Here is a 24,145-nt window from a genome sequence, read left to right as displayed (position 1 = left end):
CCATTACCACCATCAATCTCTATAACTTCTTCATCTTGTTTGTTTGTTTATGTTTTTGGCTGCACTGGATCTTCGTTGCTGTGTGTGGGCTTTCTCTGGTGGCGAGTGGGGGCTGCTCTCTAGTTGCAGTGCACGGGCTTCGCATTGTGATGGCTTCTCTTGTTGTGGAGCACAAGCTCTAGGGCACACGGGCTTCAGTAGTGGTGGCGCATGGGCCTAGTTGCCCTGTAGCATGTGGAATTTTTCCAAACCAGAGATTGAACCCATGTTGGGAAGCAAGCTAAGTGCCCACTGATGAATCAATTGATAAAGTAAATATAATATACATTAAATGGAATATTATTCAGCCTGAAAAAGGAAGTTCTGCAACACGCAAGGATGCACCTCGGGGACATTATGCTGAGTGTACTAAGTGAGGCATAAGAGGACAAACACTGAACTATTCCACTCACATGAGGTGCTTCAAATAGTTAAAATCACAAAGATGGAAAGAAAGAATAATGGTGGCTACCAGAAGTTGTAGGAAGGGGAGAATAGGGAGTCACTGTTTAATGGATATAGAGTTTCAGTTTTATAAGATGAAAAGTTAACATGAACTTCGCTAGTGGTTTAAAGAATCTGCTGGCCAGTTTTTTATATTTTGAATAATTCTGCTATTAACATATGTGTACAGATGTCTCTTCAAGACTTTGCTTTCAATTCTCTTGGATATATACCCAGAAATAGAATTGCTGGATCTTATAGTGATTCTATTTTTAATTTTATGAGGAACTGCCATACTGTTTTCTACAGTGTCTATATCATTTTACATTCCCACCAGTGATACAGAAAAGTTCCAATTTCTCCACATCCTCACCAATACTTGTTGTTTTCTGTACATTTCCCTAATCACTTGAGAGGTTGAGCATCTTTTCTTGTGCTTATCAGCCATCTATATATCTTCTTTAGAGAAATGTTTATTCAAGTCCTTTGTCTATTTCTTCATAAGGTGTTTCTTTGTTTGTTGTTGAGTTTCAGAAGTTCTGTATGGATAATAATTGCTTATCAGATATGTAATTTGCAAATATTTTCTTTAATTCTGTGGACTGCCTTCTTTTTTACTTTGGGAATAGTGTCTTTTTTGTTTTTTAGATTGGTGAGGGAGATACTTTGGGGGCAACAAAATATGTTTCACAGATTCTGCTCTGTCCAACTGTGGTGGTCATTGGGTGAACTAAAATTAAAAATTTGTATGTGGCCTCTCCCGGGGTCACTTTGAACTGAATATTGATAATACACGTAAGATTCTGCTCCTGGGAGTGGAACTGCTGGGTTTATGGTGACTGTGCTTAGCTTTATGAAGAACTGCCAAATTGTTTTTCCAGTGTGGCATCACTATTTTACATTTCCACCAGCAATATACAATGATTCCAGTATCCATATCCTTGTCAGCACTTGTTAGTGTCTGTCTTTTTGATCATAGACTTCTTAGTGAGTATAAATTGGTATCTCATTGTGTTTTTGTTATACTTTCTTTTTAAAGTTGAAATAGATTCATTGGTATTAGATTTCAAATTAAATTTAGGCAGTGTAAAAATATATCACACAGCAGTTTCAAGCACAGTTACAGATTTTAATTAATCTAGGGAGGAAGGAAACCTTCCATTCACCCTGGCTCTTCTGTATCTAGCCCCCTCTCTAACAGTCTCCTTTCAAGTTGGTCCTGGAAAGGAAAATGAGTGAGTACCTAGAGGAATTTTGTTTATGATATTTTTGTTTTAAGAGGGAAGAGAGGACAGAGAAAGACAAATGTATGATATCACTTACTAGTGTGCTGTGAACATTTCCTTCTTCAGGGGATCTTCCCGACCCAGGGATCGAACCCACGTCTCTTAGGTCTCCTGCATTTCAGGCCAGTTCTTTACTAGTAGTGCCACCATGTGGAATCTTAAAAAAAAATTGATACAAATGAACTCATATACAAAATAGAAATAGACCCACAGACATGGAGCTTCCCAAGTGGTGCTAGTGGTAAAGAACCCACCTGTTGCAGGAAATGCTGAATTGGGAAGATCCCCTGGAGTAGGGCATGGCAACCCACTCCAGTATTCTTGCCTAGAGAATCCCATGAACAGAGGAGCCTGGCAGGCTATAGTCCATAGGGTCACAAAGGGTCGGACATGACTGAAGCGACTTAGCACACACAGACACAGAAAACAAAGTAGTAGATGCTGGGAGTGAACCACACTGATCACTGTGCTCCGTAATCCAGAACCTGTCTATCATTCTCCATCTCCCAGGCCACCGCCTTGTCCTTGTCCTCACACCCTTATGTTCTAGAGGCAGCTGTCAGTCACGCTGAAGAAGATAGAACGGAGTGATGAAAGAGGCTGACACAAGGGTAGGTAATTGCTGGCAGGGAGTCTTTTCTAGATAGAGTGGTCAGGAAAGGCGTCTCTTGAGGTGACATTAAAACTGAGACCTTCCTGTCTCAGGTACCTTCCAGTTATGTTCACCTTTGTTTTCCCAAGATTCTTTCTGCCACAGTGGGTAGATGGAACAAATGCAGGTGATACAGCAGGGGATCAGTAAATATTTGTTGGACAAGTAAGTGAATCGCCCACCAGAGACTAGTCTGTTCCCACAGTACTGTATCCTACACATTTATCTGGTTGCTTTTACTTTGCGAGGTTTGTGTACATAATGTACCTACTTATGCCAAGGGCTCCTTGAGAACAGGCACCATGCATAACTCATCTTTCTTTTCCTGTTATTGACACAATGTCTAATCTTATTGTAAGCCCTCTAGTAAATGCAGAGTTAAACACTCAGACTAAACCTTAAAATGAATTTTGTGAAAATACCCATAAGTATCTTTTTAATGGCTTTTCTGTTGGAATGCACAGGAATCTAAAACGCGTAGGAAGAAATTCTTGGGAGAAACTCAGTGTTCTTTAGAGAAAAAAGTGGGACTCGCCTGGCAGTTCAGTGGCTAAGACTCTGTGCTCCCAGTGCAGGCAGCCCAGCTTTGATCCCTGGCCAGAAACTGGATACCACATCCTGCAGCCGAGTTTGCTTGCTGCAACTAAAAATGCCTCTTGCCACAGTGAAGACTGAAGATCCCACGTGCTGTAACTATGACCCGGCGCAGCCCAATAAATAAATACATATATATATATATATATATATATTTAAAATGTTTGTCATTGCCTTTTATGGCTTAAGCTCTTATATTGTCAACTTGTGTTTTATACTTGTATAGGTTGAGTTATAATCAGAACAATAATTTTATCATAAGAATGTTGCTTATCTGGAGACTTAACTTTCTGCTTGCCTCTAAAACCAAATTATATCCCTTAGAATATTCTTAAGTGAAGTGGAAATTAGGCATTTAATAATAACTTTTCCCTTTTTAGAAAAATTGTCCAAGATGTAAAATTTTACAAGTTGAAAAAATTAACTACCACAATAACAAATTCAAAGGTAGGATGAGGTTCCACCTCCTAGAAGTGATTGTTAACATTTAAACACAGATATCCTTTGAGACATAAGGCCCCCAAATTACACTAGGGTTACATCTCTATAAATATGCTTTATATAAGCTATATGTCTATTGGAATTACATGTATTCTAGCACCGTTAGGCCTGTGAAATATATATCTTGTCTACAATAGACACCATTATTATTTTGTTATCTATTAATCAAAAACAATAATTGTACATAAAATAATACTGTTTGCTTAATTAGCTATTTGCTAGTGTCAAAAAGAGGGATGGCAGTTATTACTCTGTCCCATTCGTTAATGAAAGAAGACAGTCATTTCAGAAAGCCTTGCCAGCAGACTTACATAAATGTTGTTTTTTATAAAATAAAAAGAAATTTAAAAAAATAAATAAAAATAAAAAAAAATAAGTGCTCATTAGTGGATTAAGACTTAAGAGTAAAACAAAGTGGCTATTGGGTGTATTTCTCCATACAGTCACCGTAATAACATGGAAGAGAGTTCTCTGTTAGGGTTTGCCAACATTCCTTACAGATTTTAGTGAGGTGCCTGTGTGTATGTGTATGAGCTTATAGAATCCAGTGCTCCATTGCTGCTGCTACTGCTGAGTCACTTCAGTCGTGTCCGACTCTGTGCGACCCCATCCCTGGGATTCTCCAGGCAAGAACGCTGGAGTGGGTTGCCATTTCCTTCTCCAATGCATAAAAGTGAAAGTGAAGTCGCTCAGTCATGTCCGACTCTTCGAGACCCCATGGACTGCAGCCTACCAGGCTCCTCTCTCCATGGGATTTTCCAGGCAAGAGTACTGGAGTGGGGTGCCATTGCCTTCTCCGAGGTGCTCCATTACCTATAAACAAAAATGGAGTCATAGTTAGAGTTACACAGTCCAAGGTTCAAATCCTGTCACACTAGCTAGGTTACCTTAGGTGTGAATCTAGATTTACTTTCCTTGAGATGAGGCTAGTAACTCCTGCCTCGTCTCATAATTCATGGTCACTATGACCATGTAATGAAATACCACAGCATTTCCCATGTACATAGGACCATAGAAAGGAAAATAGTCCAGAATTTGATGGCATGCCTTTTTCACTGTCACAAGTGTTTTCCATATGTATCTATATCTACATTATTTTATTGGCTATCTAATGCTCATTTCTAGCTCATCTTTATATAATTCACTCTTGAGCAGCCTCTGGCAGAGTTGTTCCCTAATTTAGGCATTTCTGTGATTGTATGTGGCTTCTGTTGGCTGGGCTCCTCACTACCCTGGTGCCTTCGATCCTACAGGTGTGAACGGTTTGCGGATGCTGGGGATTCTCCATGACGCTGTTGTATTCCTGATTGAGCAACTGTCTGGTGCCAAGCACTGTAGGAATTACAAATTCCGTTTCCACAAACCAGAGGAGGCCAATGAGCCCCCACTGAACCCTCACGGCTCAGCCAGGGCTGAAGTCCACCTGAGGCAAGTTCTGTTCTTTTCCTTAAGCAGTTTGGGGTCCTGATTTTATTGTCTACTGGAATAATTATTTTCCCACTTAACCTCTGAGACTTTCTGTTAATACTGTCCTTCACTGGTTCTACTAAACTGTCTCTCTAAACATATCTTAATCTTTTGGCTCCAGGAAGTCAGCATTTGACATGTTTAACTTCCTGGCTTCTAAACACCGGCAGCCTCCTGAGTACAACCCCAATGATGAGGAAGAGGAGGAGGTACAGCTGAAGTCAGCTCGGTAAGTCTGAAGTGGAGAGGGGTCATCAGAAATACTCTTTGCGAATGAAATAATACCATTTGCAGCAATATGGATGGACCTAGAGATTATACTAAGTGAAGTGAGAAAGAAAAAGGCAGATACCATACAATATCATTTATATTATGTGGAATCTAAAATACAATACAAATGAACTTATTTTACTAAACAGAAACAGACTTATAGACATGGAAAACAAACTTACAGTTACCAAAAGGGAAAGGGGGTAGGGATAAATTAGGAGTCTGGGATTAGCAGGTACAAACTTCTACTATATATAAGATAGGTAAACAGTAAGGTCCTACCATATAGCACAAGGAACCATATTCAATATCCTGTAATAAACCATAAAGGAAAGGAATATGTAAAAGAATATAAAGTAAAATCACTTTGCTATACACCAGAAATTAACACAGCATTGTAAATCAACTATATTAAAAAATAAAAAAAGAAATATTCTTTGCTTCCCTCTCTTCCAGTTTTGCTTGGATCAGAATATCCCAAATAATATTTAAGAAGAGGAATATAGTTTGTGTTGAAGCAGCAGTAGCTGGCTGGCAAAGAGAGGAATATGTTAACAGAGGAGAAGCTCAAATAACTATAAGATGTATATTTTATTCAGCTATGGTATACTCTGTCAGCTTTCGGTGTACCACCATAGGCTTCATATATAACATATTATAGGCATAATTTTAAAAGGTGGGCTTCCCTCGTGGCTCAGTAGTAAAGAATCCATCTGCCAATGCAGGAGCCTCGGGTTTGATCCCTGGGTCAGAAGGATCCCCTGGAATAGGAAAATGGCACCCCACTCCAGTATTCTTGCCTGGGAAATCCCATGGACAGAGGAGCCTGGCAAGCTACAGTCCATGGGATCACAAAAGAGTGGGACATGACTTAGCAACTAAGGAATGATAAATTTTTATAAGGCACTTGTTAGGCTTAGCATTGAACACACAGTGTAGTCACATGCTCTAGGACTCTTCGATCCAAGACTCAAAACTGGTGATTTCCTAAAGAGAATTTATTAATAATGAGCCTTCTTTCTTTAGGAGGGCAACTAGTATGGATCTACCAATGCCCATGCGTTTCCGGCACTTAAAAAAGACTTCTAAGGAGGCAGTTGGTGTTTACAGGTATGGCTAAAATTATAGAAAGAACTCTAGAAAACTAATGAAGTTTTCCAAAATCAAAGTGGACCAAATGCTGAAGTCACCTCCTTCATTCAGTAAGTGAGGTTTTTATCAGTATTACTAATTGAACCTGATGTCCTGGGATCCTGGAGCTCCTTGTGTTGAACAAGGAATTTAACACAGTGAGCATTAATGTACTGCTACTTCTAGTCGGTTACGGAATGGAGAAATCTTTAATCCTTAGCAATTTTTTAGAATGATTAGTATATTCACTCAAATCAGGTGGGTCCAGCTTTTCTTTCCCAAGTGTCTGTCTCTCCTGGAGAAATGGAGACCAAGAGATTCTACTGAATAGAACCAATAGAAATAGAGACCAGTAAATCTCTTCGTAGACCTGGAGATTTTATTCACGTATTCACACATTTAACCGTATTTGCAAGATCGGCGGCTGATGTCTTTTCCGTCTTTACGTCCTAGGTCTCCCATCCACGGCCGGGGTCTTTTCTGTAAGAGAAACATTGACGCAGGTGAGATGGTGATTGAGTACGCCGGCAACGTCATCCGCTCCATCCAGACGGACAAGAGGGAGAAGTACTACGACAGCAAGGTGAGCCGCGCCTGCGCCCCCAGCGCTCACAGGGAGGGGCCGGCACCGCACGGACGGCCCGGGCCCAGGGGGGTTTGTGGGTGTTACTAGACACTGTGCTACTGCATTTTAACGTCTCTGAATCTGTGGCGGGCCCGGTCCACTCTAGGGATTAGCACGCAAAGATACTCTTTGAAGATTTGTCTGAATGGATCCCAGGATCGAAAGCACATTGTGAGGCAAGCGTAGGTCTCTCTTGTGGAGACGTTAATAAATCTGTGGTCCAGTGCCCGTAATCTAGGAATTTCTCGTGGAAGCATCCTGAAAGATGGGAGAAATCCAGGAATTTTACCAGAAGGAACTTTGTTCGTCAGTGGCTAAGATCACATCAGAAAAAGGTTGGGTGTTGTCCAGTCTGAGCTGTAATCAACGCCAGGCTCTTCTCTGTCCTCCTCCCTGCAGGGCATCGGCTGCTACATGTTCCGGATCGATGACTCTGAGGTGGTGGACGCCACCATGCACGGGAACGCCGCCCGCTTCATCAACCACTCATGTGAGCCCAACTGCTACTCTCGGGTCATCAACATCGATGGGCAGAAGCACATTGTCATCTTTGCCATGCGCAAGATCTACCGAGGGGAGGAACTCACTTACGACTATAAATTCCCCATCGAGGATGCCAGCAACAAGCTCCCCTGCAACTGTGGTGCCAAGAAATGCCGGAAGTTCCTAAACTAAAGCTGCTCTCCTCCCCAGTATCGGAGTACTAGGACCCAGGGCCTCCACAGCGATGCCGAAGGCCTTTCCCAGCAGCCAGGTATTCCAGGATTGAGCGGGCACAGTTGAGGGGCCTCTGTGACAGCTGGGCTCCCTTGGGTCCCATATTCACATTCTACATGTGATCATAGTCCTGGAGAGAGATGAGGTCTAGAAGAAAAGATCCGTGATCGGCTTTCTACTGGGGCCCCTCTGATTGTGTGCCGTTAAAAAAATGGGAGAAGGGGTCCCTAGCAGACTTGTCTGGAAGGAGCCTGTAGAGGGTTAGTTGTGTAGGGAGATTGGCCTGAGCACCTCCTCAGAAGTTGTCATCCTCGTCTTGGCGTTTCCCGAGCACCTGTAAGCGAGGGGTCAGGCACAGCCCTGTGCGGGGTTGGTTGGAGACCTGACAGGTTGCCAGCCGGGCCCAGCCTGTAGCCGTGTGTTGAACAAAGAGAGACGGTCTGGTGTTTTCCCGACTATCCTCCCAGTTGACAGTTCCCTTCTGGTTGGGAGACAGGATTCTTAGCACCTTTGGTGTCAAAAGCTGTCTTGGGGTTGTGCCAATTCATTACCAAACTTTGAGCCTGTGGGCTTTAAGCGGGAGTGTTAGCCCCATGAGCCTTCTCAGTCAGTCACCTTCCTAGACAGTAGGAGCGGCTCCCCTCTCATTCCTTCTCTTCACTCCACTTTCTCGTTTCCCCATTCTGCACCCCACCGCTTTCCGTTCTCTGGGTGGTAGGGGAGGGAGACTCCCTGTGCAAGAACACTCACTGTTGGGCATAGGGTCTGCAAGACGTCCCCTGAGCCTGCAAGCACTCCCAGTGGGAAAGTGGACAGGAGCCATTGGCTGTAACCAGACAGAATTTGCAGATGTTTTCATAAAGCTCCACTGAGAGTTTTAAAGATATATGTAGAAGAGGAAGATTATTTAAATAGGATTTGAATCATGCAACAGTCAGAGTTTCACAACCAGGATGACCCCTGGGTCCCATTCCTAGGACATGGTAACTTTATTTTCCCCTTGTTAAGACATAGGAAGACTTAATTTTTAAATGGTCAGTGTCCAGTTGAAGGCAGAACACTAATCAGATTTCAAGGCCCAAAACTTGGGGACTAGACCACCTTGTATTGAGGGACCTCTGCCACCTGTGCAAAATCTGTGGCTAAAGCAAATGAAATGAAATGACACTACTGCCCTGATTACTCCTTAGGATGTGGTCAAAACAGCATCAAATGTTTCTTCTCTTCTCTTCCCCAAGACGGTGTCCTGAACCTGTTAAATTAAGTCATTGGATTTTACTCGGTTCTGTTTACAGTTTACTATTTAAGGTTTTATAAATGTAAATATATTTTGTATATTTTTCTATGAGAAGCACTTCATAGGGAGAAGCACTTATGACAAGGCTATTTTTTAAACCGCGGTATTATCCTAATTTAAAAGAAGATCGGTTTTTAATAATTTTTTATTTTCATAGGATGAAGTTAGAGAAAATATTCAGCTGTACACACAAAGTCTGGTTTTTCCTGCCCAACTTCCCCCTGGAAGGTGTCCTTTTCGTTGTTTAATGTGTAGCTTGTTTGTGCCCTGTTGACATAAATGTTTCCTGGGTTTGCTCTTTGACAATAAGTGGAAAAGGAAGGTGCCCCCAGCTCCATCGGGCCACTCCCCTCCTTCCCTGGTCAAAGCTCCTGAATGGCTGCAGTAGGATCTCGACACAGCAGCTCCTCCTCCTCTTGCCCGCCTCTCTCCCTCCTTCCTGGCACAGCCCAGTGCTGAGAGGTGAGCGCCAGCACTTCCCTGTCTTTCCTCCTCCAGAGTTATCAACCAAGCTGAATGGCAACCTGATGTTTTCCATCACCATCTGCCTCGTAGGTCACCTCGTCCCCCCGCCCCTGCCCACCAAGTCCTCACGCCTGCAAAGACCCCCTGGGTCCCCCCATGCCCTCTTTTGGGGCAGCCCGTTGAAACTGAAGCACAGTCTGACCACTCACGATAACGCAGATGCTCCTCGGCCTGTCAGCCACGAGTCCAGTAGCAGCGTAGTCCAGTGGAGGGCGGGGTGCCTCTTCTCACCACGAGAAGCCCATTCCTCCGGAAGGAAGTCTAGCAAAGCAATACGACTCAGCCCAGCGCTCTCTGCCCCGGGACTCACGGCTCTGCTGTGCCTTCCACCCTGGGCTCCCTGTTCTTCCGTGACCTTAATTAAGAACTTTGGTGGCTCTGCTGGAACACTGTCACTGTTTTCTCTGTTGTGCAGGGAACCCAGCACTGTGGCCAGGATGGCAGAGACTCCCTGTCATCTCAGAAAAGTGCCAGCAGGGTCCTGGGGCAAAGCAGTCTGCCCAGACCTCACCTCCCTTCCTCCTTTTGCCCGTGAACAAGATACAGTGGCCCAAGGGGTTCCACTGGTGTCTGGTTTCCTTTATTATTGCACTGTGTGAGGTTTTTTTGTATATCCTTTTATTCCTTTTTCTTTTTTTTTTTTTAAGAAAAAAAAAAAAAACCTTAAGCTGCATTTGTTACTGAAATGATTAATGCACTGACGGGTCATGAATTCACCTTGAGGAAGACCCAAAGGCCAGTCGGGAGTGGGGGAAACTCAGCTCAGTAGACCTAGTGACTGCCCTGCTAGGCCGCGCTGTACTGTGAGCCCCCTCCTCATCTCTTTCTACCAACCCCAAACCCTGAGGCCGGGGAGGGACCCCCAGCTTCCTTCTCCTGCCAGCTGCAGATGGTTTGCCTTGCCTTTCCACTCCCTGTCAACCACAGAAATGAGGAGTTCCTCCTAGATCTCAGCCTTGAGTCCATTGCCAAAATTCAGCGTACCTGCCAGCAACTTGGGGATTAGGCTAAGGTTTTCCCTGCAAGAGGGAAAGGCGGCGGGGAAAAAACCAAACCAAACCGGCATGGCCATCTCCAAGGCACCTGAGTCTGTTGCGAAAGTGACCAAGGGGATCTCCGCACAAAAGTGCAGCCTGAGGAGCCACGGTGGGTGTTCCCAAGGATGCCCTAAGGGGCACCCCAAACCCCTCAGGGGTCACAGCTGCAAACCGGGTCAGTTCTCAGTGAGAGAGCCAGCTCACGTACAGCTTTGCTGCTAGAACCTGCTGTGGCTGCATTTCCCGGCGGCCAGTGACAACTGTGTAACCAGAGGAGCTGCATGGCGCTGACCCTTTGGCCGGAACTTGGTCCCTTTGGCTCCCTCTGTTACCGTCCACCACCTCCAGCCCAGCCCTTCCTGTTTTTAGACCAATAACCAGAATCAAGGGGGAAGCCCTGGCAGCTATATATATATATATATATATATATAAAAGTTTTCAACCAGACTCCTTTGCCGGGATCCACTCCGCCGCCCCGCTTGCCTCTGTCAGCACCCCCCCCCGGCCAATGCTGTGAGCACCATGCAGCTCCCTTGATTTAAAAAAAAAAATACAACAACAACAAAAAAAACCTTCTAATGAATGTATCTTTCTAAAGGACTGACGTTCAATCGAATATCTGAAAATACTAAAGGTCAAAACCTTGTCAGATGTTAAGTTTGATTTGGGATTTTTTTTTTTTAATAGAAATCAAGTTGTGGGTTTTTTGGTGTTTGTTTTTTTTTTTTTTAAAGGAAAAGCGGGTCATTGCAAAGGGCTGGGTGTAATTTTATGTTTCGTTTCCTTCATTTTAAAGCAATACAAGGTTATTTGAGCAGATGGTTTTGTGCCGAATCATGAATACCAGTCAAGTCTCACACTCTGAAACCTTGCAACTTTTTTGTTTTGGTTTTCAAATAAATATAAATATGATATATATAGGAACTAATATAGTAATGCACCATGTAACAAAGCCTAGTTCAGTCCATGGCTTTTAATTCTCTTAACACTATAGATAAGGATTGTGTTACAGTTGCTAGTAGTGGCAGGAAATTGTCAGTCTGGCGCTCCTCTGATCCCCCCACATGGGAGGAGACTCCCAACTCTAAGGGGATGGCAAAGCAGTTCATTCCCGGGATCAGAGAGAAATGCAGAAATGGTGTCACCTGGGTTTTTTCTGCCTGTGAATGTTGCCAGTCAGTACCTGTACTCCTTGTTTCTCTATTTTTGGTTATGAATGTTGGGGTTACCACCTGCATTTAGGGGAAAATTGTGTTCTGTGCTTTCCTGGTATCTTGTTCCGAGGTACTCTAGTTCTGTCTTTCAACCAAGAAAATAGACTTGTGGTGTTTCTTTTATTGAACTTTTAACAGTCTCTTTAGTAAATACAGGTAGTTGAATAATTGTTTCAAAAGCTCAACAGATGACAAGCTTCTTTTCTAGGAATAAGACATTTCTTGACAACTTTATCATGTATAACAGATCTTTCGGTTTTGTTTTGTTTTTTTTCCCTTGTGTTCTTCCAAGCTTCTGGTTAGAGAAAAAGAAAAAAAAAAAAAAAAAGGAAAAAAAATGTGTCTAAAGTCCATCAGTGTTAACTCCCTGTGACAGGGAAGAAGGAAAATACTTTAATAGTTCAAAAAATAATAATGCTGAAAGCTGTCTACGAAAGACTGAATGTAAAAGTAAAAAGTGTACATAGTTGTAAAAAAAAAAGGAGTTTTTAAACATGTTTATTTTCTATGCACTTTTTTTTATTTAAGTGATAGTTTAATTAATAAACATGTCAAGTTTATTGCTGCACACGGTTGAACTTTCTTTTGGCTTTGGTTGAGGTGGGAGGGCTGTGACCCATGGCCTGATTACAAAATCCCTTCCACAGTCCTGTCTTTTAAGGTGGAATCTTGAAATCATTCCCTTCTGGCAGGCCTCACTCTACACTGCCTCTCTTAATCATATTTTCTTCTCTTGTTCATCAGTGATATATATTTGGGACCTAATTAACTCTGGATGTGAGGAAGGGGTCAGGAGAACAAAAGATTAGTTCCTTTACTTCCTACAAATACCCAGTCTTCATCCACAGGCAGTCAGGCATTGGCTTCTAACAATTTCTTCCCAAATCTGTGAGTATAAAGAAAACATTTCTGGGAGATGGACAGTACCCTCTCTCTTGGCTCCACTCCACCTTAAAGCTGAAATGGGATTTACTTTTTCTGTTTCTCCCTCAGACTGGGGTGGGGGTAGGGAAGCAGTTGAGAAATATTTGTAAATATTCAGCCAAGCCAGGGTCACTGTCCCCAGGCTGAAGGGGCTTGAGTTTACACTCCAGCCGAAGACTGGACAACACTCCTCTTGGGAGCTGGTCCTCAAACAGACCTCCTCTCTCTGGATCAGGTAGAGGCTTAAAACTGACAAGAGGCTCAGCCCTCAGCTTTTTTTCCTTCCCCTCATTGTGACTCACCTTTTTGATCTGGGAGTTGAACACCATGGGGACTCCAAATGATCAGGCCGTCTTGCAGGCCATCTTCAACCCCGACTCCCCGTTTGGAGATATTGTTGGGTTGGACCTGGGAGATGAAGCAGAGAAGGAAGTAGATGAAGGTGAGTATTTGACCTTGGAATCCAGCTCTCCACACTGGCTGGTCTGCTACCTCACTGGGGTGGCAGAAGTAGGTGGTCTTACAAGGCTGCTCATTCCCCGACACTTGGATGATGACTGCTGATCCTCAGTGCACTGATGGAAGCTTGGCAAGAGTCACTGAGCCCAGAGGAGAAAGCCAGGGTTTGTCTTCCAACCCTGCCCCACGTTTAACTGTGGTGGCGGGGAGCAGGGCCATGTGAAATTCACACACGTTTGTTAGAACAGATGGTATCACCCTCCACGGCACTGAAGACAGAAACAGGGCAGGGGGTAGCTCAGCTAACCAGTTTCAACTAAGCAAGCATTCAGTGTCACCTTTAAATGCCAGGCCCTCAGCTAATGCTTCCAGATTGAATGTGCTCACTGGCTTTTCTACTGACCCATAAGAGGGACTGTCACCATCCGGAAGTTTTGATGCTCTTTATTTCTAAAGGAGCGAGGCCTAAGTCTTAATGAAACTTTAGGCTGAAAAGCTGAGGGAAACATTGGAAATGGTTTTCATGACCCTGTATCATGGAGGCCTTCCTGTTGGAAGCAATGCACTAGAACAAAATGGGGACAGACTAATGAGTCGGAAAGACCTGGGTTCCAATCCAATCTGTGCAACTTCTGGGGGGTGTGACCTTCAACCAGTGATTTAGCTACAGGCTAGAGAGTTTGGGTTTCATTCTGTTGGCACTGGGGAGCCAACCAAGGCCACTTTCCTAGGTCTCTTTGGAACTAGGCAGTGCCAGAGCTCTTCCTCAGTGGCCTCTGCTCCCCCTGCCCCAAACACTGCATCTGATTGTAGTGACCTACACCCTGCCTGGTCAGCCCTGGCTCATGTCCCAGGTTCCCAAAGCCCAAGGGGACTGTTGCTTCCTGCTGCCAACCACACAGCTGTCTCCTGGCTCCCTCCCCGGCACAGATGAAGTTTTCCCACGAGCACAGCTGGAGCAGTCCAAGGCCCTGGAGCTGCAGGCGGTGATCGCAGCAGAGGCTGGCGACCTCAGCACAGCCCTGGAGAGGTTTGGCCAAGCCATCAACCTATTGCCTGAGAGGGCCTCAGCCTACAATAACCGAGCCCAGGCCCGGCGTCTCCAGGGGGATGTGGCAGGTGAGGCAAGGGTCCCTGGAGCCTGTGCAGGGCGTCTGGGAGGACACAGACCAGAGATGGTGTGGCCACGGGGCTTGGACATGGAGTGTGGGAAGTCACCGAGCTCTGGAACCTACGTCCCTACTCATAAGAGATACGTCATGGGCCCTGCTGATCTCTTGGGGATATTGTGAGAGAGAGACTACAGTCTGTTTTTTTACAACATTTAATGAGAGCCTATATTGTAGCAGTGGGCTAGGTGCTGAGGACTATTTACAGCTATTACTATGTGCCAGGCACTAAGCCCTTGTATATATTTTCTTAATGGTAACTTTATTCTACTTTCTAAATCTGTTAACCAACACCCTTCTGTACAAGATGCATCTTGTCTTTCCTCTTTAATCATGGATTCAGAGATTCCGGGGTTTTTTTTGTTTGTTTGTTTGCATTGGGTCTTTGCTGTGGCACATGGAGGGAACTTTTCTATTAATAGTTTGGCGCACGGACTTAGTTGCCCCATGGCATGTAGGATCTTAGTTCCCTGACCAGGGATCAAACCCCCAGCCTCTGCGTTGGAAGGGGACTGAACCACTCGGGAAGTCCTGTTTTAAAAATAATAAAGGTTTTTAAATTTTATTTTTATTTCTTTTTTGGCCATACCCTGCAGCATATGGGATCTTAGTTCCCTGACCGGGGATTAAACTCATTCCCCCTGCAGTGGAAGTGCAGAGTCTTACCACTGGACCACCAGGGAAGTCCCCTGACTGAGCACTTTACATGTCAGTTGTCATCATTTGTTTAGCCCTCACTACAACACTAAAAAGGTGCATGCTCTTGTCTCCATTTGACAGATGATACACTAAAGCTTGGAAGTTAAGTAAAATAGCTGGCTAGTCATATAGCTGAGAAGTGGCAAAGCTGGGATTTGGTTCAGGTGGCAGGGCTTAATCCCCACGTGATACTGCTTTTCATGAAGCTCAGCCTTGAGGGCAGGACAGACACAAACCTAATAGCCACATAATAAGCTGAGAGGGTTCAGTTTGGGGGTCTGTTCCTGCGGGGTGAGTTTTGAAGATGAGTAGGAGTTAGCTGGTTGGAGGGCAGCGAGTGGGAGAAGGCATGGCCTGTAGAAGTCCAGAAGTCACGGACAGGTACAGGGAGCTTCAGATCTCTACTCTGGCTGGAAAGGGAGGGCTGGAAGGATGGAGTCTCCTCAAAGCCTGAGGTAAACAGAGGCCGAGAGAGCGATGAACTGGTAATATGAGGCCATGATCGAACTCTGTCTGAAAATACCAGGAATCACTGAAGAGTAACCCACAGAAGTGTAGTACGGAGCTACTAGGGCACTCGTGGTAGCAGTGTTCCTGGGGCCAGGAGTGCCAGGCTGGGGAGGCTGGGCTCCATTCTGAGGATATCGGGGAACTCCGAGGGCCCCTTTCCCAGGCTTGTCTGCCACCACTTTGGCAGAGCAAGGGCATAAAGGCTGCTGGGGAAAGCCTACAGACCAGAAACCCAGAGAGCATCCAAGGGGTTTCTGCCTTCAGTTCCTCCAGACCAGCTCCTCTGAAGGAAATCAACAAATGCTGTGATTAGAGAGCTTTTCAACCCACCAGGTTGGGTAGGGAGCAGAACCCCTGCTGCGTTCTGAGAACCAAAACACAGAGGACGGGGGAGATCAGCCTTGGTGTAGGATGCTGCTGGCACTCCCCTAGCTCCCTGCCCTGACAGGCTCAATAGACTGGAGGACAGGAGTGAATGGAAGCAGAGCCCAGAACAAATGCAGCTCGGTGGACCTACAGTAGGTACCAACTGGCTGCCTGAGGCTGAGTTCAGAGCTCTGATGCCTAAGAAGCCAAGTATTTACGAGGGTGACAAAAGTGCTGCAGGCCAGCTCTGGCTCCAAGACCTCCTTCAAAGAAAATTAGATACAAAATAATGAAAATCATGGAAATAAAGAATAAGGAGAGGCAGTCAGTAGAGAACACAGGTGAGAGAAGCTATTTTAAGGCATACAGAGGAAAAGGAGAGAAAATGTCTTGAAAAGTTAGAGAAGGATGTCTCTGGGTGATCCAGTTGCTAAGACTACATGCTCCCAATGCACAGGACCCAGGTTCAATCCCTGGTGAGGGAATTAGATCCCACATGCTACAACTAAGACCCAGCACAGCCAAATAAATACATAAAAATACATATTAAAGGAGAAAAAAACGTTAGAGAGGGACTTCCGTAGTGGTCCAGTGGTCAAGACTGCCCTTCCACTGAAGGGGCAAGGGTTCAATCCCTGGTCACGGAATTAAGATCTTGAATACCGCCTGGTGCAGCCCACCCCACCCCCAAAAAAAAAAACCCCCAAAAACCCGGACTTTATTATGTAAGAAATAGTTGTCAGTTAATACTAATGCTTTTGGACCCTGGGATTCAGAGTCAGTCACCTGGCTAATAATAGAAGGTTAATTATGTGTGGAAGAAACCACCTGCTTCGTGCGGGCAACAGGAGCAGATTCATAATATAGTGACCACCCCTGTTCTGATATATCAGATGGTGGAAAATAACACGGACAAGGCGAGACCTGGGCTTCAGTCCCAACTCTGCCACTAACTGGCTGTGCAGTCTAGGCCGAGTTTTGCCCACTCTTCCAGGCTTATCTCTGCGTAACGGGGATAACAATACTGATCTCGAGGGTCGTGTGCGGGCGGGATGTAAATGGCCGAGCCCCAGAGCCTGCACTTGGTGCCGGATCTTGCTGGCCGCGGCCCTTAACCCCTGCCCATCCGTCGGTCCGTCCCGCAGGCGCCCTGGAGGACCTGGAGCGCGCGCTGGCGCTGAGCGGCGGCCGAGGTCGCACCGCCCGCCAGGGCTTTGTGCAGCGCGGGCTCGTGGCGCGGCTGCAGGGCCGGGACGACGACGCCCGCAGTGACTTCGAGCGGGCGGCGCGGCTGGGCAGTCAGTTTGCGCGCCGCCAGCTGGTGCTGCTCAACCCGTACGCGGCGCTGTGCAACCGCATGCTGGCCGACATGATGGGGCAGCTGCGCCGGCCCCGCGACGAGCGCTGAGCGCTGGCAGGCGGGAAAGCGAGGAGTGTGGGGGGATGCGCCAGCAACCAATAAAGCTGTGGGTTCGCCCAGCCCCCGCCTGTGTCCGTGTCCGCTCGCCGATCGTCGCAGGGATGCGCGCTCAGGGATCCCTTACGCATGAGACGGTCCCGGATCCGCCGCCGGGGAGGAAGGGCCCCGTCGGACCGAGATCGGTCATCGATTGGCCCTGCCTGGCGCAGCCCCGGGCCCTGCGGCGGACTGCGGTGCTCCGCAGGCCTGAGCAGTCGCTCTGGCTGCGCTCGTGGAGTGAGCTAGGTGAGCCGCCCAGGAAGGCTGGGCGGAGGCGGGAGCGGGGATGCTTCTTCTCTACCCCTGCGTCCTGGATCACCTTGTCTTCGGCCCAAATCCGGAGGATGGGAAAAGGGAAGCGGGCAGGAGAGAGCCAGGGTCGGGAGAAGGACGGTCCCTTTTGGGGAGGGGCTTGTATACCCGACTGTCTGCGTATGTGTGTGCGGGAGGTGGGGATAGGTGTGTGTGTGTGTTGTGTGTCTTGGCCTGGTGCGGGCTGCACCGTTGCTCGTTGTTTCTGTGTACCTGCGAGCATGTGCCTGTTTGTCCCTTGGAGTCAGGTCTCAATTCTGCACCCGCAGGGTGTACAGGTACGTGCCAGCCTGGGTTTGGACCATGGGGCTTGATCATTTACATCTTTGCCTTCACCACTGTGGGTCATTCCACATTTGTGCTTCCGTGCATGGTTCATTTTTGTTTCTGAGACAAAATTCCTGGAGGAGTTACTAAACTTGCATGCTCTCACCTGGCTACTAACATCAAGGCCCGCCCCCTTCTCTCGGCAGCCTGGGGCCCAGGCCTGTGCCACCATGGCGCTGCCTCCAGGGCCAGCTACCCTCCCACACACACTTCTGCTCCTGCCGGCCCTTCTGAGCTCAGGTACACCCCTGTTCATCCCTTGGCATGTGTTTGTGGGGTCAAGTCCCTGTCTCTCCCCTCCTTGCCTGCATCTTCAGTTTGGGTACCCACTTTAGGCACCAGAACTGAGCTCTCCTCATCCACCTACCAAGGTCCAGCCAGTCCCTGGTGAGAAAACCCAGGTCCCTCTGGAACTGGACCTCACCCGTGTCACATAACAGTACTGACTTTCCACCAGCTCTCCCCAGACTCCACTATGTTCTAGGTTGGGGGGAGCTGGCGCCACAAATTGATGGTCAGACCTGGGCAGAGAGGGCACTTCGAGAGAATGAACGCCATGCCTTCACCTGCCGTGTGGCAGGGGGACTTCGCACCCCTCGATTGGCCTGGTACCTGGATGGACAGCTGCAGGAGGCCAGCACCTCGAGACTGCTGAGTGTGGGCAGGGAGGCCTTCACTGGAGGCACCAGCACTTTCACTGTCACTGCCCAGCGGGCCCAGCATGAACTCAACTGCTCCCTGCAGGACCCAGGCAGTGGCCAGTCAGCCAATGCATCCGTTATCCTCAATGTGCAATGTGAGTGCCCCTCGGGTGGCCAGAGAGGGGTTCTCTGCCCAGGGACCCCCAACAGCTACCAGGCAGGCAGTTTGCTAGGATGTTTTAACACTTAAGTACTTTGCAAATATTAACTCACTTTATTCTCACAACAATCCTATGAGTTAATTACTATTGTCCCCATTTTATAAATCAGAAAACTGAGGCACAGAGAGGTTAAGCAATCTGCCCAGGTCATAGAGCTGGTAAGTAGCAGAGTCAGGATTCTGGACATTTGGTTCTAGTGTTTATGCCCTTATGAAATACTGTTTTTGGCAGACCCAGCCATCCTTTTTCCTGGTGCCCCCTAAGGAGAGGTTCAGGACCCTGACTCCCTTCTGGGTTTGGGAAGAAAGGGCAAGGCAAGCAAGGGGCTGTGATGGGAACATAGTGGTCTCTACTTTGCACCAGTTAAACCGGAGATTGCTCAGGTTGGGGCCAAGTACCAGGAAACTCAGGGCCCGGGCCTTCTGGTCATCCTCTTTGCCCTCGTGCGTGCCAACCCACCTGCCAATGTGACCTGGATCGATCAGGATGGGCCAGTGACTGTCAACACCTCGGACTTCCTGGTGCTGGATGCCCAGAACTACCCCTGGCTCACCAACCACACCGTGCAGCTGCAGCTCCGCAGCCTGCCACACAACCTCTCGGTGGTGGCCACCAACGATGTGGGTGTCACCAGTTCCTCGCTTCCAGCCCCAGGTGAGCACTGCCAGCCATGGGCCCAGCAGAGCCTTGGGTGGGTGTAGGGTCAGGGTACAGAAATGGGAAGACTTGTCTTTTGGGTGAGTTCTCATGAAAGCTGTCCCCAGCCACCTTGGGCAAAGAGGACAGAGTAGGGACCTGTGGTGTCTCCGAGTCAAGGGTCATGCCCGCTTGGAACTAACAAGAGGACTACCTGCAGGGCTCCTGGCCACCCGGGTGGAAGTGCCACTGCTGGGCATCATTGTGGCTGGAGGGCTCGCCCTGGGCACCCTGGTGGGGTTCAGCACCTTGGTGGCCTGCCTGATCTGCAGGAAAGAGAAGAAGACCAAAGGTAAGGCCAAAGCAAGAGGAGACAGAGAATGCTGGGAGCGCAGAGATGAGATCAGGGGTGGGGGTGAGGGCACGGGCAGTGACTGGAGCTGGGCAGGTCTCTGACAAGTGGTAGGACAAGTCTTCCTGGGTGTGGCCATGGTTTAGACCACATACATCCCAGGGAGCCGTGCTGGGCACTGGAACCCAGTCTGGTCATCTGAGAGGCCCCTTGCCCAAGGGACCTGGGCCTGAGAGGGCAGGGCCAGAGCCCAGAGGGAGTGGGTGCACTGAGACAGTGCTGTGGTTTCTCTCTCCTCAGGCCCCTCCCGGCGCCCATCCCTGATCTCTAGGTAACTCTCCTGGGGCTGTATGGAGGGGCCAAATGGAGAGGCGGCATGGGGACAGGCGGGATCCTGGGCTTTCTGGTGGTTCTGGAATGGCCTCCAAGCAGGAATCGGTTCCCACTGGTGCCAGGGCCCATCCGAGCCTTTGTCCTCCCGTAGTGACTCCAACAACCTGAAACTCAACAACGTGCGCCTGCCACGCGAGAACATGTCCCTCCCGTCCAACCTTCAGCTCAATGACCTCACTCCAGACTGCAGAGGTACACCCAGCAAGCTGTTTGCCCCAGGTTTATCTTCAGAGGTGCTTCTGAGAAAAAGAGACACGCTGAACCTCAGGAGGGGCTAGCCCCCATCGGGCACACGCCTCATCCCGGGCGCCACCCCCTTTGTCACCCCACAGGGAAACCAGCAGACCGGCAGATGGCTCAGGACAACAGCAGGCCAGACCTTCTGGACCCGGAGCCTGGTGGCCTCCTCACCAGCCGAGGTAGGGAAAGCGGCCTGCTGCCTTGCTCCTTTGCCCTCCCTCGTGTGCCAAAGGCAGAGTCGCCAAGGGCAGAGAGTGGTCTCCCAGCTTCCAAGAAATGAGGGTGACCGAGTCTCCTGGGATCTGTGACCCTGCAGGTTTCATCCGCCTCCCAATGCTGGGCTACATTTACCGGGTGTCCAGTGTGAGCAGTGATGAAATCTGGCTCTGAGATGAGGCCAAGACAGAGGGTACCTTCTTGGCCCCTGGGCATCCTCCTGGTCCTCGTCCAAGGCATCCTTTGCCTGGCCATGTTGCCAATGGGAAGAGGCCATGCCTCTGCCACTTTTGCTTGCCCGGGGGCACGGGTATTCTTGGCCAGGCTGCCAGCTGGACCTACTCCTGGCTGGACGTGGACCTGTTCTGACTCCAGTTGGGGGCCTGCATGACTGCCCGTGCCCAGGTGTGCCTGGAGGTCAGCCAGCATCTAAGCGTGGCATGGCCCTGCTGGCTCGGGCCGGCTCTGCCCCGCACCAGTGCTCCTCAGCACTGTGTCCAGCAAGCATGGGGCCTGCTTGGTTGGGGGGCGGGGGGCCTTGCACGTCCTGGATTTCCTTCACATGCTATGCAGCTTTGTTCCCTCAGGGAAAATTTAGGACCCTGCTAGCTGTAGAGAACCAACCTGCCCTTTCCAATGAGCCCACCCCTGATCCAGGGGTGCTGGTGAAGCACAGACCACTCCTTTTTGCTGCATCTCTCTGCCCCTCTACGCCCACCCCCTCCTGGGCATCGTAGGTTATACACTGGACCTTCGTTTCTTCACTGGGCACTAGACTTCCCCGCTGGCCTGGGCCCTCGTGGTGTCAGAGCCTGGTATTGGCACAAGTCAGGAGACAAGAGGGAGGTGAGAAGTCTGGTGTCCAGGACTGCATGCAGCTGTGCCTCATTTCACAGCGGTTGCACTTTAAGCACATCTCCTGGGAAGGGAGTGTGGGCCCCGGGCCCTGCTGTGGCCTTCCCGAGTTTGGCCTTTTTATGACTCACTGTGAGTGCCCTGAGCCCTTGGGGTTGACGGGTTTCTGCTCAAAATATCTCCCCCTTCCATGGGCGTCTAGCCCTGACCTCCCCATCAGCAGGAAACTGTTCTTGTCCCATCCTCCGTTCTTTAGGGGATGGTCACAGTAGCACATAATTTGACAATGCTGGAAACCTTAGGGAGACGTGGGAAAGGAGGGGAGATCACATATCCCAGAACAACCCAAGTACACTGTTGAAAGGCAACATGAAAAAGATTGCAAATTAATAGCGTGCAAAGTATATTTTTCCCTTGTTGATACCTTGTTTTGTAATTTTTCTCGATACCGCCAAGAACAGTGTTGAGCACACAGTAGGTTCAATAAACTTGACTGAGTGAATGTTACATGTCTGTTTCATTCCTTCAAAAAAAATTTTTTTTAATTCTCCATTTATCTCTGCTCTAATCTTTATTTCCTTCCTTCCACTATCTTTGAGTTTGGTTTGTTCTTTGTCTAGTTCCTCAGGTTGTAAAGCCAGACTGAGTACTTAAATTTACTGCTTTATTTGGCTGTGCCCGGTCTTACTTGTGGCATGTGAGATCTAGTTCCCCAACCAGGGATTGAACTTGGGCCCCCTGCACTGGGAACTCAGAAGTCTTAGCCACTGGACCACAAGGGAAGTCCCTGAGTACTTTTTTTTTTTTTTTCCTTCCCCCACCCCCTCTTCCCTGAGTACTTTTTTAATGTAAGCATTTGTAACTATAAATTGCCTCTGAGCAACTGCTTTTGCTGTAGCCCATAAGTTTTGGAATGTTGTGTTTTTGTTCTCATTTATCTCTAAGAATCTTAAGTTATTTTCCAATTTCCCTTGTGATTTCTTTCCCCCATTGGTTAAGTATCATTTAACTTCTGCAGAATTTTTCAGTTTTCCTTGTGTCATTGATTTCTAACTGCTCTTCATGGTGGTCTGAGAAAGTACTTTGTATGCTATCTACCTTTTAAAATCTGTTGAGACTTAATTTGTGCCCTAACATATGTTCTATCCTGGAACATGTCCCATGTGCACTTAAGTGTATTCTCTGCTGTTGGCTAGAGTTCTGTTTGTCTGTTAGAACTAGTTGGTTTATTGTGCTGCTCAGGATATTTCCTTACTTATCTTCAGTTTCGGTGTTCTATCCCTTATTGAGAGTGTCTTGCTATTATTGTAAAACTCTTTCTCCTTTCAGTTGTCAACTTTGCCTCATATATTCTGAAAGTCTGTTATTAGGTGTGTAAATGTTTATAATTGTTGTATCTTCTTGCGGTATTGTATGTTCCTTTTATAAGTCTCCTACTTTTATTTCATGGATGTGGTATTTTCTCATCTCTCTGACAGTGGTTCTCAAATTTTTCTGCATATTGAAATAATCTGAGGAGCTTAAAAAATACAGATTCTTATATCCTACTTTCAGAGGTTGTGATTTCATTAGTCTGGTGTATTGTCTGGGAGAGGAAACTTATCTTTAGAATATCTCCAGTTGATTCTAAAATGCAACCAAATTTGAGAACTACTTCTCTATGAATATTATAGTTAAAAAAAAGTTTAGTTTCTCTGATTTTCTTTGCTGTATTTTACTCTGTCTTTTTCTGGCTTTCTTCAAATGCCTAGTGACTGTACATTCATATTTAAGAATGAGAGCTGCAGGCATGCCTATGTGTATACACACACACACATATATACACACAAGGAGATACCCCAAAGCTGAATGCAAGCTGATGGGTAGGTAGCGGGACCGAGGCATTTGCTTAGATTACACCATCAATATCTTTAGGTCTTTTCTCTTTGGCTGCTTAGGACTCTTCCAATATTCTGCTTTGGAGGGATAAGCCTGGAAGAGGACTGAGAGCCTCACCGCTCATTCCTCTATTTTATCCTCTTATTTTAAATTTGGCCCCTTATTCCTGTTCTCAGAGTTGCTTAGTATTCTCACGTCCATTATCCACCCAACTGCTCAAGCCTAAAAACCTGCAAGTCGTCCTTGATTTCTTCTCTTCCATCCCCCACATCCACTCTATCACCAAGTTCTGTTGGTTCCACCTCTGCTGGTTATTTCTCTGTTGTCTCTTACCCCACACCCTCCCTACTGTACTCTATGCTGCCCAGTTTTCCAGATTCCCTTGCCAACTGTTAATTTCTGCCAGTGGGAGGCACTTGGCAGAACAGGAGAGGGTGGGAGAGAGGAGGGTGGCTGTCGCCTGGGAAGAGGGGCTATAGAACTGCTCCGCAGTCCTGACCCCAGTGGCAACTCTTCTGTTTCCAACCCCCGCAGTGGATACTAAACCCTTGTTCCTCAAGCACCTTCATTCTCCCTTTTGTTTCTTCAGCCCTTCAGACACTTTTGTAACCAGTTGCCCATATTTAACATCCTTTGTTAGAATTTGTCTTCCTGAGTAGAATTTAGCTGATATAACCTTCAGAAAATTT

General features: G+C 47.4%; 3 protein-coding genes across 8 annotated transcripts in view; all 3 read left to right on the top strand.

Moving 5' to 3' along the window:
• Window positions 1-12,367, top strand: part of KMT2A (lysine methyltransferase 2A) — an 80,265-nt gene extending 67,898 nt beyond the window's left edge. For all 4 annotated transcript variants that reach the window (XM_065944000.1, XM_065943999.1, XM_065943997.1 and 1 more), the window contains 5 exons: window positions 4,770-4,948; window positions 5,109-5,212; window positions 6,280-6,363; window positions 6,838-6,967; window positions 7,409-12,367. In XM_065944000.1, coding sequence (XP_065800072.1) covers window positions 4,770-4,948; window positions 5,109-5,212; window positions 6,280-6,363; window positions 6,838-6,967; window positions 7,409-7,684 — 773 coding nt within the window. In that variant the 3' untranslated portion in view covers window positions 7,685-12,367. The remainder of the gene's footprint in view (window positions 1-4,769; window positions 4,949-5,108; window positions 5,213-6,279; window positions 6,364-6,837; window positions 6,968-7,408) is intronic.
• A 455-nt stretch (window positions 12,368-12,822) lies between these two features.
• TTC36 (tetratricopeptide repeat domain 36) lies at window positions 12,823-17,457 on the top strand. 3 transcript variants are annotated; one of them, XM_065944006.1, is made up of 4 exons: window positions 12,901-12,958; window positions 13,084-13,165; window positions 13,996-14,301; window positions 17,072-17,457. In XM_065944006.1, exons 3-4 carry the CDS (start codon window positions 14,028-14,030, stop codon window positions 17,332-17,334), a joined length of 537 nt encoding a protein of 178 aa, XP_065800078.1. In that variant the 5' UTR covers window positions 12,901-12,958; window positions 13,084-13,165; window positions 13,996-14,027; the 3' UTR covers window positions 17,335-17,457. The 3 variants fall into 3 exon arrangements, with proteins under 3 accessions (XP_065800076.1, XP_065800077.1, XP_065800078.1); XM_065944004.1 differs by having other exon boundaries at window positions 12,823-13,165; window positions 17,072-17,452; XM_065944005.1 differs by having other exon boundaries at window positions 12,842-13,165; window positions 14,113-14,301; window positions 17,072-17,429.
• A 134-nt stretch (window positions 17,458-17,591) lies between these two features.
• TMEM25 (transmembrane protein 25) lies at window positions 17,592-23,871 on the top strand. Its single transcript, XM_065944001.1, has 9 exons — window positions 17,592-17,631; window positions 18,171-18,264; window positions 18,509-18,820; window positions 19,250-19,540; window positions 19,743-19,874; window positions 20,175-20,205; window positions 20,359-20,459; window positions 20,600-20,686; window positions 20,824-23,871. The coding sequence occupies exons 2-9, from the start codon at window positions 18,195-18,197 to the stop codon at window positions 20,895-20,897; spliced, it is 1,098 nt and encodes a 365-aa protein (XP_065800073.1). The 5' UTR covers window positions 17,592-17,631; window positions 18,171-18,194; the 3' UTR covers window positions 20,898-23,871.
• Window positions 23,872-24,145: the final 274 nt, after the last annotated feature.

This window comes from Muntiacus reevesi, chromosome 9, assembly GCF_963930625.1.
Source record: "Muntiacus reevesi chromosome 9, mMunRee1.1, whole genome shotgun sequence".
In the NCBI taxonomy this organism is placed as follows: Eukaryota; Metazoa; Chordata; class Mammalia; order Artiodactyla; family Cervidae; genus Muntiacus; species Muntiacus reevesi.
This window is presented reverse-complemented; position numbering and strand designations above follow the sequence as displayed.